This window comes from Nansenia antarctica, assembly GCF_963989245.1.
Source record: "Nansenia antarctica genome assembly, chromosome: 2".
Lineage (NCBI taxonomy): Eukaryota > Metazoa > Chordata > Actinopteri > Argentiniformes > Microstomatidae > Nansenia > Nansenia antarctica.
Genome location: NC_137675.1, coordinates 89,369,899 through 89,384,898, shown reverse-complemented (window position 1 = coordinate 89,384,898; position 15,000 = coordinate 89,369,899). Strand labels below are relative to the sequence as shown.

General features: G+C 44.2%; 1 protein-coding gene and 1 pseudogene across 2 annotated transcripts in view; both read left to right on the top strand.

The window, feature by feature from the left end:
• LOC308150860 (tudor domain-containing protein 5-like) overlaps positions 1-8,327 on the top strand; it is a gene marked incomplete at both ends in the record, with an annotated part of 8,738 nt that extends 411 nt beyond the window's left edge. Inside the window, 9 exons of the mRNA XM_080523647.1 lie at positions 1-360; positions 3,453-3,646; positions 4,064-4,273; positions 4,784-4,850; positions 5,090-5,290; positions 5,418-5,522; positions 5,700-5,804; positions 6,191-6,280; positions 8,145-8,327. The exon at positions 1-360 is cut by the window's left edge and continues 62 nt beyond it. Of these exons, the coding sequence (XP_080379773.1) occupies positions 1-360; positions 3,453-3,646; positions 4,064-4,273; positions 4,784-4,850; positions 5,090-5,290; positions 5,418-5,522; positions 5,700-5,804; positions 6,191-6,280; positions 8,145-8,327 (1,515 nt within the window). The remainder of the gene's footprint in view (positions 361-3,452; positions 3,647-4,063; positions 4,274-4,783; positions 4,851-5,089; positions 5,291-5,417; positions 5,523-5,699; positions 5,805-6,190; positions 6,281-8,144) is intronic.
• Positions 8,328-11,753: 3,426 nt separating this feature from the next.
• The window catches only part of LOC308150859 (large ribosomal subunit protein uL3-like), a 12,170-nt pseudogene continuing 8,923 nt past the window's right edge, over positions 11,754-15,000 (top strand). Inside the window, exon 1 of the transcript in view lies at positions 11,754-11,806. The product of the transcript in view is annotated as a large ribosomal subunit protein uL3-like (transcript). The remainder of the gene's footprint in view (positions 11,807-15,000) is intronic.

Genomic DNA, 15,000 nt, shown 5'->3' with positions numbered 1-15,000 from the left:
ATGAAGAAACCCTGCAGGGGCGGCTTCTTCTCCCCGCGCTACAGAAAGCCGTCCTCCATGGCGCCGCCCCGGCGGGCCCCCGCGCCCCCGGCCCTGCCTGCTCAGCTCCGGGCCCAGCTCGGCCAGCTGCTCACCCAGGGGCCCGTTGGCCTGTCAGAGCTGGAGGCTGGCTTCGCCCGACGCTTCGGCCGCCCGCTGCGCGTCACCGACTACGGCTTCTACTCCGTCACGGAGATGCTGGCGGCGGCGGCTGACCTGGTGGCGATCAAGCAGAACCGGACGGGCTTCCTGCTGACCCTAAAGGTGGCGCCTGCCAAGGGGCCGCTGGCGGGGCAGGTCGGGGTGTCGATGGCGCCACGGGTGACACCAGGGAGAACGGGACAGATAAAGCCACCTCCACCACAGCAGAACCCCTCAACAGACACACCAGGGAGGCCGGTAGGAGACACAGGTGGGTTGATGCTGCAGTGGATATAGTATAGTGTAGTATAGTATATATATAGTGTAGTGTAGTATAGTATAGTGCAGATATATCTGTGTAGACAGATAAGATGGTATGTTTTCTGTTCAACATTGGTTTTTCTTCACATTTCTTAAAACATCTCTCAATGTATCCGTTTCAAGCACCTGATGTGAAAGCAGGAATACATTATCAATAGTGTTGTTCCGATACCATTTTTTGATCCCGATACCGATACCTGACCGTGCAGTACTTGCCGATACCGAGTACCGATCCGATACCACGGCGTTTGAAAAAACAAAACAAAAAAACATGTTTTTTGAGCCGCATACTCACCTCGATGTAAAATTATTGCTAACACTTAGTCTGGCATCGGGTGTTTGGTATCGTGAAAAGTATCAACAAAAATCAATTAACCAACTCAATCAAGGTACCATTTGGTTCTGTAACTAATCATAACAGCAGGGCCGGCCTGTGGGACTGGGGAGTGAAGGCGGTGTCGCCCATCAAAAGAAGAATGTGGCCAGGTACTAATATATGTGAAGGCACACGATTTGTCAAAGTGCAGTTCAATGAATTTGTGAAATCACTTCCATATTCGACTAGGTTTGACACGGAGACTGGCCCGGACTTCTTCCGAGTTATTCCATCCGGGTAGTTTTGAAGCCTGACAAGCAAAGAATGCTGCTAGGGTTTAAACATTCTAGTCGGAGACTCCTAGCAAAGTTTCTAGCTAAACGCAAGTAGACTTAAAAGTTCTAGACACTGGTTTTTATAACTTTGACAGTCCGGTGTGTGCTTCATGAAACGGGGTTGGTTTTTTAGCTACCATGCATTGGCCAACAGAATTAGTTACCCTGGTGAAAAGTAGGCAAACGTGGCACCATTGTTGAAATCAAAAGTCAAGAACGATAGCTAGTTATTAGTTACGCGTATAACATTACATAGCTCTTCATCCCCAGCAGTGCCTGTCGCTTTGCATGTTCTGTTCATTGAACAGTAGCAGCAACTCAACCACACACTGTCTGTATGAGTAACGCCGGTAAAACAAAACGTACCTTTCTCTGCCACATAATCCTTAGGGGCCATGCTTGCCGATCACAGGTGATGATATACTTGTTAACGGGACTTGTAAAATCCTATTTACTTTGCTCAACTTTAAAAATGGAATGTTTCTCGTGTCTTCAGACCGTCACCGGAGACAATTCATTCACCGAGTTGCGGGACGCTGTGGGTGCGTTCGTAAATTCGCTCTGGAAATCTGATCACCACTCAAGGAATGCCTCTTGTCCAATCAAATTGCTTGGTCCCTTTATGACGTTGATACCACTGTGCGCTCCAGCGTTCTAAGAGCGAATTACGAATGCAGCCTGTGCAAAACGCGCATCACAAGTTTGGTATCGGGTGTTATTATTTGTTAGTACTCGCCGATACCGATACCAGCATTTTTGTGCGTATCGGTGGCCATGCCGATACTAGTATCGGTATCGGAACAACACTAATTATCAATATTGCAATTGTTTAGCACTTGTGTCCATACTGCTCATTCAGTGTCCCTGTTTTCTACCGTTAACTATACATGGCCATGAGGGTGTGGTGTTTTAGTGGATGGTGAGTTGGATTGGTGATCAGAAGGTCATGAGTTCAAATCCCACCTGGGAACACCACCACTAGTAGGCCCTTGAGTAAGACCTGGGAACACCACCACTAGTAGGCCCTTGAGTAAGGCACTTAGCCCTAATTTACTGTGTCTCTATAATCTGTAATTGTAAGTCGCTTTGGATAAAAGCGTCTGCTAAATAGTTAAAAAGTAAAATGCATCCTATCGATTCTGTTCAGCTAATCCCACTGCATTCTCACATTCTTGAGAGCCATGTGTCCCATCGGGGGGAAGGGTCATGTGAAGATAGGGGCAGAACTGAGTACTCTATCTTATAGCAGAACTGAGTACTGTATCTTATAGCTGAACTGAGGACTGTATCTTATAGCAGAACTGAGTACTGTATCTTATAGCAGAACTGAGTACTGTATCTTATAGCTGAACTGAGGACTGTATCTTATAGCAGAACTGAGTTCTGTATCTTCTGTATCTTATAGCAGAACTGAGTACTGTATCTTATAGCAGAAATGAGTACTGTATCTTATAGCTGAACTGAGGACTGTATCTTATAGCTGAACTGAGGACTGTATCTTATAGCAGAACTGAGTACTGTATCTTATAGCAGAACTGAGTACTGTATCTTCTAGCTCATGGTCTTGTAGAAACGCAGCACCCTGTTTTTGGCCAGGGGCTGTAGAGGCCGACAGAAGCCCCACAGATGCTGAGCAGGGTGAAGGTCTGAACCCCTCCAGCCAAGGCTGCCATCTCAGCTGTGGGGCGTTGCCCTGGGAGGGCCGGAGAGAGGAGGAGGAGGAGGAGGGCGTCGAGGAGGAGGAGGAGGGCGAGGAGGAGGAGGACTCTGCCTCCAATGACACAGACTTGAAGTCAGAGACAGACCTCCGCTTCACCACCAAGACCTTCCAACAGGTGAGAGAAGAGACCCATCTGACTCTAAGATGGACTTCTTCTGGTCTAAGAAGACATGGGCAGCTGGTATGTCTGACTCAGGTCTAAGAAGACATGGGCAGCTGGTATGTCCTACTTGCCCTTTTGTTCAAGGTGTAATCCATAGCTTCTGCAATGAAAGCTGGACAAATTCATAGACAATTGAGGCTGAAACCAAAATGCATTCACAAGAATAGATGTGATCACCTGTCTGTCTGATCACCTGTATGTCTGATCACCTGTCTGTCTGATCACCTGTCTGTCTGTGATCACCTGTATGTCTGATCACCTGTCTGTCTGATCACCTGTCTGTCTGATCACCTGTATGTCTGATCACCTGTACATCTTCTTTAGAGATTGTAAATCTTAGAGAACCTTCATTCAGTCCTCAAAGCCTCTTTGTGGTGACACAAGTAAAAACACAAGTATGTGTGTGTGTGTGTCCAGGTCCGGTCCAGTCCTGGGAAGGTGGTTCCTCTGGACGCCCTGCGGGGTCAGCGCTTGAGGGCTCCCACGCGCAGGGGCCCCCGGGAGCTGATATCTGTGCTGGTGGAGCATGTGGAGTCACCCAGCAACTTCTACATCCGCTTCAACGAGACCAAGGAGGCCCGCGCCCTGGTGGACATGATGATGAAGATGAGGTGAGGAGACGGTGCCACTCAGACCGGGAAGGAAACATGAACAGGAAATTAATGGTTGCCTTGGTTGTAGTCATGCTGCAGATGATCAGATCTCTTATCAGGTCTAATATCTCAGGTAACCACATGAATGACATAGTAGCTGGAACGTAACCCTATGGTTAGATCAGAGTACTGCATCTTCACTGGTCAAATAGAACCATGAATAGAATAAAAAAAATAATTATAATAATTCTTCCTTCTTCTAGCATTGCGACTGCCAATGGCCTAGCATAGATCTTAGCATAGATGATTTTTTCTTACAATGACTGATGGATAGATTATTCACTTACTTAAATGCATTTGTTTGAAGTCACTTTGGATAGAGGTGTAAAGTAGCCCAATGCTGTCAGAGTTTGTGGGACCATGTCTTCCTCCTAGGAGCTGCTACACCTGTCCTGAGGTGGCGGAGCGCTACGCCCTTCCCTCAGGCTTCGTGCGTCAGGGCCAGGTGTGCTGCGTGGATCCCGGAGACATGTGGTTCTACCGCGTCGTCGTCCACCGCATCCTCAGCCAGACCCAGGTGGAGGTCTACTACGTGGACTATGGGGACCTCACCACTGTGGACAGGACCAGTCTCAAGTTCCTCAAGTAGGCTTCTTCTGGTCCAGTTCAGACAGACAGCAATGTAGACAAGTAGGCTTGTTCTGGTCCAGTTCAGACAGACAGACAGCAATGTAGACAAGTAGGGTTCTTCTGGTCCAGTTCAGACAGTATGCATCAATGAAAGTCAATGGGCCGGTTTCACAGACAAGGCTTACGGCTTCAGTCCTGAATGCGTGTGTCTCACGACCAAAGCGTGAGACTTGGCAGCTCTGTGTGTAGGTGTTCACTCTGTGTTTCATTGTAGCTTGGCTCTCTAAAATAAAGCTGATGTTGAGAAGCTGTATGTGACAAGAAAGCAGTCTGGCCCGTAACGATGTCGTACTGTGTCCGTATGGTTTGGGTCGACACCATAGTGTGGGAGACTGCTTCTTGCCACATACTGTAGTGTAAAGTCAATGTTGCGTAAATGTGACGGTCATTTTGATGACAAGTGTTTAGACCTCCTTGTCTGTGTTGCTGTCGTCTCCCTCCATCTCTCTGGTTTCTCACCCCAAGGTCTTGTTACTCTGAGCTCCCGGCACAAGCAGTCCCCTCATCGCTCACTGGAATCAAGCCAATGGGTGTAAGGCTCCACACAATCTCATATCACTCTTATTGACCACCAATCTCCCCAAGCTTTTAACACTGTACTGTTCCCATAGAGTCCCATTGACTTCCATAACCCACATTTACATTCAGGATAGCACTCTCCCATTCAAAGCGCTTTGAGTTGCATTCATGTACGAAAGGCGCCATATAAATAAAGTTTTACTTTACTTTACTTACTTAACAATATTAAAAGCCAGTGTTTTGGTGTTCCAGGGCAGTTGGAGTTTGAACGCCACCAGCTCCTTCCAGAAGCTGTGCTGTGAGCGCCCCCTGGTGGGAGCCCTGGACAGCTATCACACAGACTTTCTGCAGGTCTTCCTGTGTGACACAAACACAGAGGAGGACGTGTACATTCACAGTGTCCTGCAGAGCCAGGGCCACGGGATCTCCTGTCCCCCTGCAGTCAACTCAGAGGTCAGTAAGGCACACACACACATATACACACACACACTTGCATACACATACTGTATATATCCATTCAACAACAATGATCCATTGCATTCATCCATTTATTCTGATATATTCTTATCTCTCCTTTCAGCTGTGTGACCAGTTCAACCCTGTGACCCTCTATCTGGGAGAAGGTGTGTTTGATGAAGGAATGGAAGTAGACATGGACATGGACCAAACCCCTGACACACCCCAGGTGAAGAGCTCCCCTTTCCCCATTCTAACAATACTCACACCACACACACACACACACACACACACACACACACACACACACACGTACAATAGATACAAGCTTTCTTCATATAACATATCATTGTTAGATGTGCTATTTCTGTGAGGGTGCATGTGGTGAGCGATACGTGTGTTTTAGGCTGCAACCCGCCCTGCTGTCGGGATCAAAGATGAAGTGGAGGAGCTACTTGACCTCCCAGAGCTGGAGTACATCGAGGTGACACAGGTCAACGTCAAGGCCCAAGTAGGACCACTGACCCTGTATCACGCCCTCAGATTGAACAAGAGTGTGAATGTGTACAATAGATAATGCATGTCTATTAAAAGTAAATCAATTTGATTATTATAGTTTTATAATATTACTCCGACCTTCTAAAAGGGTGTTGTATTGTTTAATGCACAAAAAGTAATCCCAACAGTACTTTTTCGGTATTGTTTGCCCTGTTTTATACTTGGCATTGCCGTGGAAACACTGGCTCACGTGAATTAGAACAACGTTTTTTTTATAGTTACCATTATAGCATTATACCTTTACTCTTGTTTCTCAGTAGCGTATCTGATGGCTTATCAGACGTCATATCCAATGCCTTAACTGTTCTATTGTGTGTAATGTTTTAATTTTGTTAATAGGACCAGGGGTGGACCCCGGACCCCCCCACCCCAGAGGTGGTACAGCCCAAGGCAGCCCAAGACCTGGGTTACCATGGAGACACAACTGAGGTAAGGACACAGGCTTGACTGTGTGTAGTCGGTGATATCCTAAAATGAAACACACCGTTCCCTGCCTAAGTAATGGGACAGTCAAGTGTTTTTTAGTCTCTTGACTCTACACTCCAAAAGTTTGGATTGGAAATCAAAAACAATAACCATGAAGTTACAGTAGAGATTCTCAGCTTTTATTTGAGGGTTTGTGTATGGACTGGTTTCACTATTTCTCTCGGTTTTCTTTGAACAAGACTAAATCCAGCCAGTTCCAAACAGTCGTTATGAGAAAGCTCATTTAGTTGTCCCAGTCTATGCATGTACACTACCGTTCAAACGTTTGGGGTCACTTAGAAATGTCCTTTTTTTTTTTTTTTTTAAAGCACTGTTTTTTTCAATGAAGATAACATTAAATTAATCAGAAATACACTCTATACATTGTTAATGTGGAAAATGATTATTCTAGCTGCAAACATCAGTTTTTTAATGGAATATCTACAGAGGCCCATTTCCAGCAACCGTCACTCCAGTGTTCTAATGGTACATTGTGTTTGCTAATCGCGTTAAAAAGCTAATAGATTAGAAAAACCTTGAAAACCCTTGGGCAATTACGTTAGCACAGCTGAAAACTAGGGATGTCCCGATCCGATATCGATATGGCATATCGCTGCGATATTGGTCCTGAATGCTGGATTGCAGATCGCACCAGAAAAAAAATAGGCTTCGATCTGCATGGCCGATCTGGCGTGTCACTCACGTGATGACAACAGTAGTAGTCAGTGGTCACATGCAGGAGAGTTGGCTAGTAGCTCCCTGTGTGTAATGAGTCTGCCAATGTCATGAGGCCAGCTGGTGAAATCATAAACCATTTGCTTAAGTAATTTTTCGGTTATTTACATAGTCTGAAACTACAGATGGTAAGCTTTCAAATGATGCGTCATACATTGAAATCGGAAAAAAATTCAAGGTGACATGAGTATTTGAATGTTGGTGCACCGAATGGGAATGCGACAGGAGAAAAGTGACTGATCAAACCACAACAACAAACGCTGCTAGCGGCTAACAGTGGTACATCGCTACAAACGTCTAACTGCGTTTTTATATCATCACACAACATACTGAGAGAACATGGACATGCTAAAAACACATAACTACACATAACTAGATGAACACACAGTCCTTGCTTTTGAACACGTCCTAAAACGAGAGTATGTTTACAAGTCATTATCACTTACTGGTAGCCTCCGAAAAACGAGAATAGTTAATCCAATCCACAGATTATAACTGTTTTTTATTATATGGACTGGGTACTTGAGTTGAAAAAAAAGAAAAACAGATATTGTTGACACCCCTTCGATTTCTGGTCTCACCAGCAGCGTCACTAGGCTACACTTTTAAAAAGGGTCCTATAATTGATTTGCCATTTGTAAGGGAAGATAAATAGAATAAAAACCTGAAGGCACTAAAACTAGAAATCAGACAGTAACTCTTTTTTTCTACAATGCTGAATGCTGCTGTCTAAATTGTTTTAACCAGTTGGTCACTGAGTACTGCAGAGTACTGTTTTTGTTGCTTGAATAAAGGCTGGCATAGCCAACTGTTGCTGTGCTCCTTTTCCTTCTTGTCTTTTTAGTTTTTTTTTTTCTTTCCTAGCACCAGGGGAGCCACCCCTCCCAAATTTCGTTGTTTGGTACCTGTACTATAGCAATGACAATAAAGACCATTCATTCATTCATAATGATGCTAGAAAACCCCATTGAAGTTAGCCTCATGAAGGGCATGTACATTTCAACCCTGCAAACCCAGTGGTAGATGGTTACCACTGATGATGTTAACACTGAAGAGATCTGTCCTCTCTAAGGGTTTTTTATGTCCTGTCCAGGTGTGTGTGTGTCCGCCCCAGCCTTCTGGGCAGCCTCCAGCTTCATCCAGCTTCATCTTCCCTCTCTTCGGGTCGGGGGAAGTGCTCCATGTCCGTCACCCCTGGCATTTCAGCCTGGGCCCATCTGCCCGCCTGGCGGCCGGGGCCCACCTCCTCCACTGGTCCCCCTACAAAATGGACTGAACCCCCCCCGCACACGCAGCGCTCCACTGCATCTGCATCCACTGCATCTGACTGCCTGGCCCATCTAGACCAGCCTCACATCTTCTGACTGCCTGTCCCATCTAGCCTCACATCTGACTGCCTGGCCCATCTAGTGAAGATTAGAGACAGAGCTGGGTGAGGTAGACGACTCTGAGGCTAGAATGAGAGGAAGGAACCACATGGAACCAGTTCTGTTAAATGTATTATAATGTTAATAAAAATGTAATAAAAATCAGGTAAGAGTTTGTAATGTTCATGATTTCTATTACGCATAGAGACTGTTTGGGTGGTAATGTTGTATGTCATGCTGCAGGTCTAACCACGACAAGGAGATTGTGTTCATGTGATTTATTCTCTGCATGTTATTAGAGAAGATATATGATCAAATGTATTGCATCTCCAAACTGCTCCTAATTTGAAATAATTGATACTACATATTAAACCACTGAGCCAGATTATCTACTGTACGGCTTTGCTGGCTGATACGTGTTTGCTTATAGGACCACCCTACAGAAGGCGTGGGCAAACCTTTTGGCTCAGGGGCCACATTTGGTCTTGAATACCAGGTTTCTCATTCTCATTTTCAGACTATTTTCTTTTTGATCAAGGTTTTTTTATTTTGTTTTCCGCAAGACTATTTTCTAACGGCCATATCCATTTTATTTTTTTAAATTCAGGCCTCAGAAAACAGGCAAGGGGCCACAGTTGGCCCGTGGGTCGTAGTTTGAACACCCCTGATCTACTTTTCTGGCTGATCCATGTTTGGTTATAGGATCACCCTACAGCCTGCAGCTACAGCATTCCCAGAATGGGAGGGTGGGGGACTGAGGCTAGAATGAGAGGAAGGAACCATATGGAACCAGTTGTTCTGGAGTAATAAAGGATCGCTAGAGACAAATGTGAGCATGTTCCCCTTATTTCCCATTCATTCCAGATGCTGTGGGCGTGACTTACAGAGCATAATAAGGAGACGTTTCTCATGAATGCCTCACACACTGTGTATATGAAAAGTTAGGATTAAATGAAGATATTATTTTGGGTGTAAAATGGGGATGTGGACATTGCTGGAGTGAAAAAACAGCAACTAATGTGGCCCTTGAAACAAGTCTCAGTAGAGAGTGCAGTATACTCATTGTACAGCCACATATGCACCTTGTCATGATACCATATCAGTTATCAATCAAACATGTTGATCACTGTTCTCTTATTGCAAACACATACAGTACAGTATAAGTAACTCACCGATGTTTCCCCTTTTCTTGCTAAATGTAAGAATTGAAACACTCAATCTTAATGATAAGTCTAACAACTTAAACTCAATATCTAGAGATGTATGTTGTATAGCCTCGCCTTCAAGGTCGAGTCACAAAACTGATGCTCTCTTCTCTCCTCCATTTCTTTTTATAGAGAAGTTACTCCTCAGACTAAGGGGCTGGCATCGCCATAAAACGTGATCAGTGGTTTGGTTCAAAGTGTTAACTCCACATGTGACACACGATCCACTACAGCCACTTGTTATTCACAACAACAGCTTTGATTTAGAGATAACATCTTACTTAGAACTATTAACGTTTTTTTGTAGTAGTAGTATTTGTGTATTATTTCCTTTATTCATATTCATTTATTCATTTTTGCAAAGGAGGCTACATGTTTCTCTGTTTATATATGTAGACATTATGATCACTATTATGTAGTATCTATTTATTTCCATAAATTATTTCTGTTTACTTTCTCTTCCCATTCGTATGATTATTATCTTTAGCGCCTGTGTAAGGTACCTGTTTTACGTTGTGAAATAGATTCACTGCTCAGTCTCACATTGTGACATAATAAAATATATAACAAATAAAAGAATATATTGAACTATCATATCACATTATCATCATAATATTATGCCTTAAAGCAGAAAGATCCATGAAATATGTGGAATTTATCTGGGTACAATTGAATTTGACAAAATACTTTGGAATATCAGTTGTTTCTAATGAAAATACTGCATGAAGCCATCTTTTAAATTCATAACATTTGCTATAACATACACCCACTGAACACTTTATTAGGAACACATCTATTATACCTGTCAACAGTCCAAGCTGGTGGAGGTGGTGTAATAGTGTGGTGAATGTTTTCATGGCACACTTTGGGCCCATCATTCATCGCTTGAATGCCACACCCTATTTAAGTATTGTTGCTGACCTTGTGCATCCCTTCATAGCCACAATGTAACATCTTCTAATGGATACCTCCAGCATGATAATGCACCATTTCACACTGCAAAAGTTGTCTCAAACTGGTTTCAACATGACAATGAGTTCAGTGTTCTTCAGTGGCCTTCCCAGTCACCAGATCTCAATCCAATAGAACACCTTTGGGATGTGGTAGAACAGGAGATTCACAGCTTGAATATGCACCTGAAAAAGACTGTAAGAATTGCATGAATGTCAACATGGACCAGTCTCAAAGGAATGTATCCAACAGCTTGTGGAATCAATGGAACAAATAATTGGGGCTGTTTTGAAAGCAAAGGGAGGCCCTACCCAGTATAGTGTATAGTTAGTATAGTGTTCCTAATAAAGTGAATGTATATTTGATCATACCGTGATATTTCATATTTCACTTTCATGTATTCAAAAGTTCAACAGGCTTGCACTGTTTATCTGTGGGCTAGAAACAGAAGTAACGTGAGAGAGGCCCTTGAATGCAGCCCTCTCAAAGGCATGTACCATCACTTCCTTGTACTGTACGGTAAACACAGGTCTGGCAGGTGTGGCTCTGAAACAACAAGGAAGTGTTTTTCACAAAAATCCCTCCTCTTCCAGTCTGTAGTCATTAAGAGTCACATAGACATTGGTCTAAACAGTTCTTATCAATACATTATTGGCCCAAACAGGCCACGGTATACCAATAAGGAAATAAGATAAGTTAAACATAGTTCCTTTCATGGGACCTGAAGGTTGATTCATTATATTAGATTTCTATGGACACTTGCTAGATTAGATTAGATTAGATTTATTGTCCCAAGGGGGAAATTCATTTTCACACCACTGTACAGTATACATACAGTACGTATATACATACAACACCATATAACACAGACAACAACAGACAGTACTACACATGACAGATACACAAGTACACACACTCAGCGCGGTCTATTATTAGGCAACAATGACTGCGGGGATCAGGCTTTTGCCAAAGCGAGCCCTTTTGCACCTTAGTGTTCTGTACCTACGCCCGGATGGCAGTGGGGCGAGGTACAGATTGAGTGGGTCCCATTTTATTGTGGTTGCAATGCGTGAGATGGCCCTGTTGTTTAGTGCTGTGAGGTTGGGTGTGGGGAGTCCAATTATCCTGGCTGCAGTGTTGGTGATGTGTGTGAGTTTGGCCCGGTTGATGACTGTGAGCATGTTGAAGAAGCAGGAGGAACAGTACATGAGGATGGGCTGGATAATGCTCTGGTACAGTAGTAGGAGAAGAAGGGGGGAAACATACAGACCTTTAAGTTTGCGGATGACGGATAATCTTTGTTTGCTCCTTTTAAAGATATCGGTGGTGTGTTGGTTGAAACTTTATTATCCGGTGTAATTCCGAGGTATTTAAAACTGTCGACCATTTCAACTGCTTGGCGTCAACATCTTTCTTTTGTTTTACTCACATTGAGGTGGAGATGGTTGTCCTCTCACCACTTAGTGAAGTGTGTGATGGAGCTGTGGTAGTCCAGGGCGGAGTGGTTGTCTGTGAGCAGGGCAAGAATGGCTGTGTCGTCTGAGTACTTAAGTTAGGTAGTGATGGGTGATGGACTGGTGCAGTCGTTGGTGTAGACTTGTGTAGAGGAATGCGCTCAACACACAACCCTGCGGTGCTCCGGTGTTGATGGTGAGTGCAGGTGCTAGCGATGCTATGGACAATTGCTAGCGATGCTATGGACAATTGCTAGGGATGCTATGGACAATTGCTTGGGACACTTGGTTGGGATGCTATGGACACTTGGTAGGGACACTTGGTAGGGATGCTTCCTAGTGGCTAGTGCCCTTGGTAGGGACACTTCCTTGTGACTAGTGCCCATGGTAGGGACACTTCCTAGTGACTAGTGCCCATGGTAGGGACACTTTTTAGTGACTATTACCGATGGTATGGATGCTTCCTAGTGACTAGTGCCCATGACGATATACTTTACATTACATGTCACATATCGAAAAAATATATACCAAATATATATACTATTTTATTTTGTTTTATAACAAACAGCTACAGTACATTATTGTAGGTCCAAACTATTGTATTGTTTCAGCCATCCGATGCTCTGATACTCTCAACACATTCAACACCAGACGCATGTGTTCAGACCTTCGTCCAGCATGGGTTAGGGTTAGGGTTAGGGTTAGGGTTAGAGGTTAGGGTTAGGGTTAGAGGTTGTCTGTCGACATTGATAAATAACATTGGTACCATAAAGTCAAGTATGAATATTTTCCTACAGTGAAATCTTTCTATTTTTATCGAGTCAAGTCTGAAGTTCTTTCAAGGCAAGGGAGGGACGTCTGAAATGTTTTCAGTTGCGCTCAGGGAGATTAAGACCGTAACTCGTTACGGCAGAGGTTGGACATTGTTTCCCTTTTTTAATTATTGTATGAAAGGTGCTATATAATATGAAAGGTGCTATATAAATAAATCTTTACTTCCTTACTTACTGACTAACACTATTAACCCTTCCTCCAGCCTGGCCTGGTCCTGACTAACACCATAGCTGCCTGCTTGATTGTTGTTTCATTTGTATTGTTGTTTATTGTCCTGTATCTCTGCAAGGTGTCCTTGAGTTTGAGAAAGTCGCTTTTAAATAAAATCTATTATCATAAACAATATTGAAATAAAACAATTATCGGCCACATGAAACCTATCAGAACAAATAGACCTATATATGTATTTATACTGTATATGCATTTATTTAATCCTCTTCCTGGTCGTCATTCTACCAAGTCCAGAGACCCATGTTCACATCACAGAGACGTGTTTTACTATGACCCCCCCCCCCCAACAACACACACACACACACACTCACACTCACACACACAGAGACACACACACACGCGCGCACACACACACACAAACACACACACACACACACACACACACACACACACAGAGACACACACACACAGAGACACACACTCACACACACAGAGACACACACACACACACACACTCACACACACAGAGACTCACACACACACAACAACACACACACACACACACACACACACAGAGACACGCACACACACACTCACACACACAGAGACACACACACACACACACAGAGACACACACACACACACACACACACACACACACTCACACTCACACACACACACACACACACAGACACACACACACACACTCACACACACAGAGAGAGAGACACACACACACACACACACACACACACACACACATGGCTCCTGTTGGTTGGGTCTCGCCACCTGACCTCCTCAGATTTATGGCCCCCCCGACCCCCCCTCACCCCTGCGCCCCCCCCCCCCCCCCCGGCTGGCAGGGGCTTCAGGGGCTTGTGTTTGAAAACGGACCCGTCTCCTAAACTGGGCCAGCCACCAAATTAGAGCCCAGAGAGATCGAGTGTCGTCTTAAGTATGAGTCTGACATCAGGTCCTCTCTTTCTTTCTGTCCCTCGCCCGGACAGCACACACAGCCATGGTCAGTACCTCCGTCTCTCTCTCTCTCTCTCTCACCTCCGGGACACCTCTCTGTCCCTCCGGCTAGGCCCAGGGCCTCTGTGTGTGTGTGTGTGTGTGTGTGTGTGTGTCTGTGTGTTTTATTTGAGGTTTATTTGGTGCTTTGTAGGGGGTCTGTAAATACTTCATGGTCATGGTCTCAGACGCCATGCGGGGTAGAAATGGCGTGTGGTGTCAGCGTGGTCTAACAGCGCGTGTCTCAGCCTCTCTCTGACCTGCTGTTCTCAGTCATCTCTCGGCCGTCGGCTGTAGTTGGGCTGTAGTTTTACGGCTGTTTTATGATCGTATATTTTAACCGCGAATACTGACTTCAAATTCATTGTTCTAAAACAATTGAGCTTTTTCTGTTCTTCTAATGTTAGCCTTTCTATTGAGGTGTAGTGAACTTGAGGAGGTTAAGATGTTGTTGTTGATGTCTGCGTCCTGTCTGCAGTAACTTACGTAACAGAGGAGGTTTGCTGGTGACTGCATGTCACACTTTGTCAAATCAGATCAAATCAAATCAGATTGTATTTGTCACGTTAGAATATGATACAGTAATAAGAAAGTGACAATAGCAGTGCATACGGGTGTAGTAGTGGTAAGTAGCAGCAGTAGTGACTGTAATAATACCAATAATAATACAATGTCAACTGTGTTAAGGTCTTAAGGTCTTACTGGTAGGCAAACTGGCTAGTAGTCGCTCTATTGGTAGAGGGCTGCAAGGGAATTTTTCCTGGCTACATAGTATACAGGTTTTTACTTTTGCCTGCTCGCGGCTCTGTCAGTATTGATTGATTGATTGACTGATTGACTGAACATTTTCATTGTGTGAAGCGCATTGAGTTGCATCTTGTAAGAAATGCGCTATACAAATAAAATTTGATTTGATTTGATTTGATTTAAGGAGTTACGGTGTTCAAGTTGTC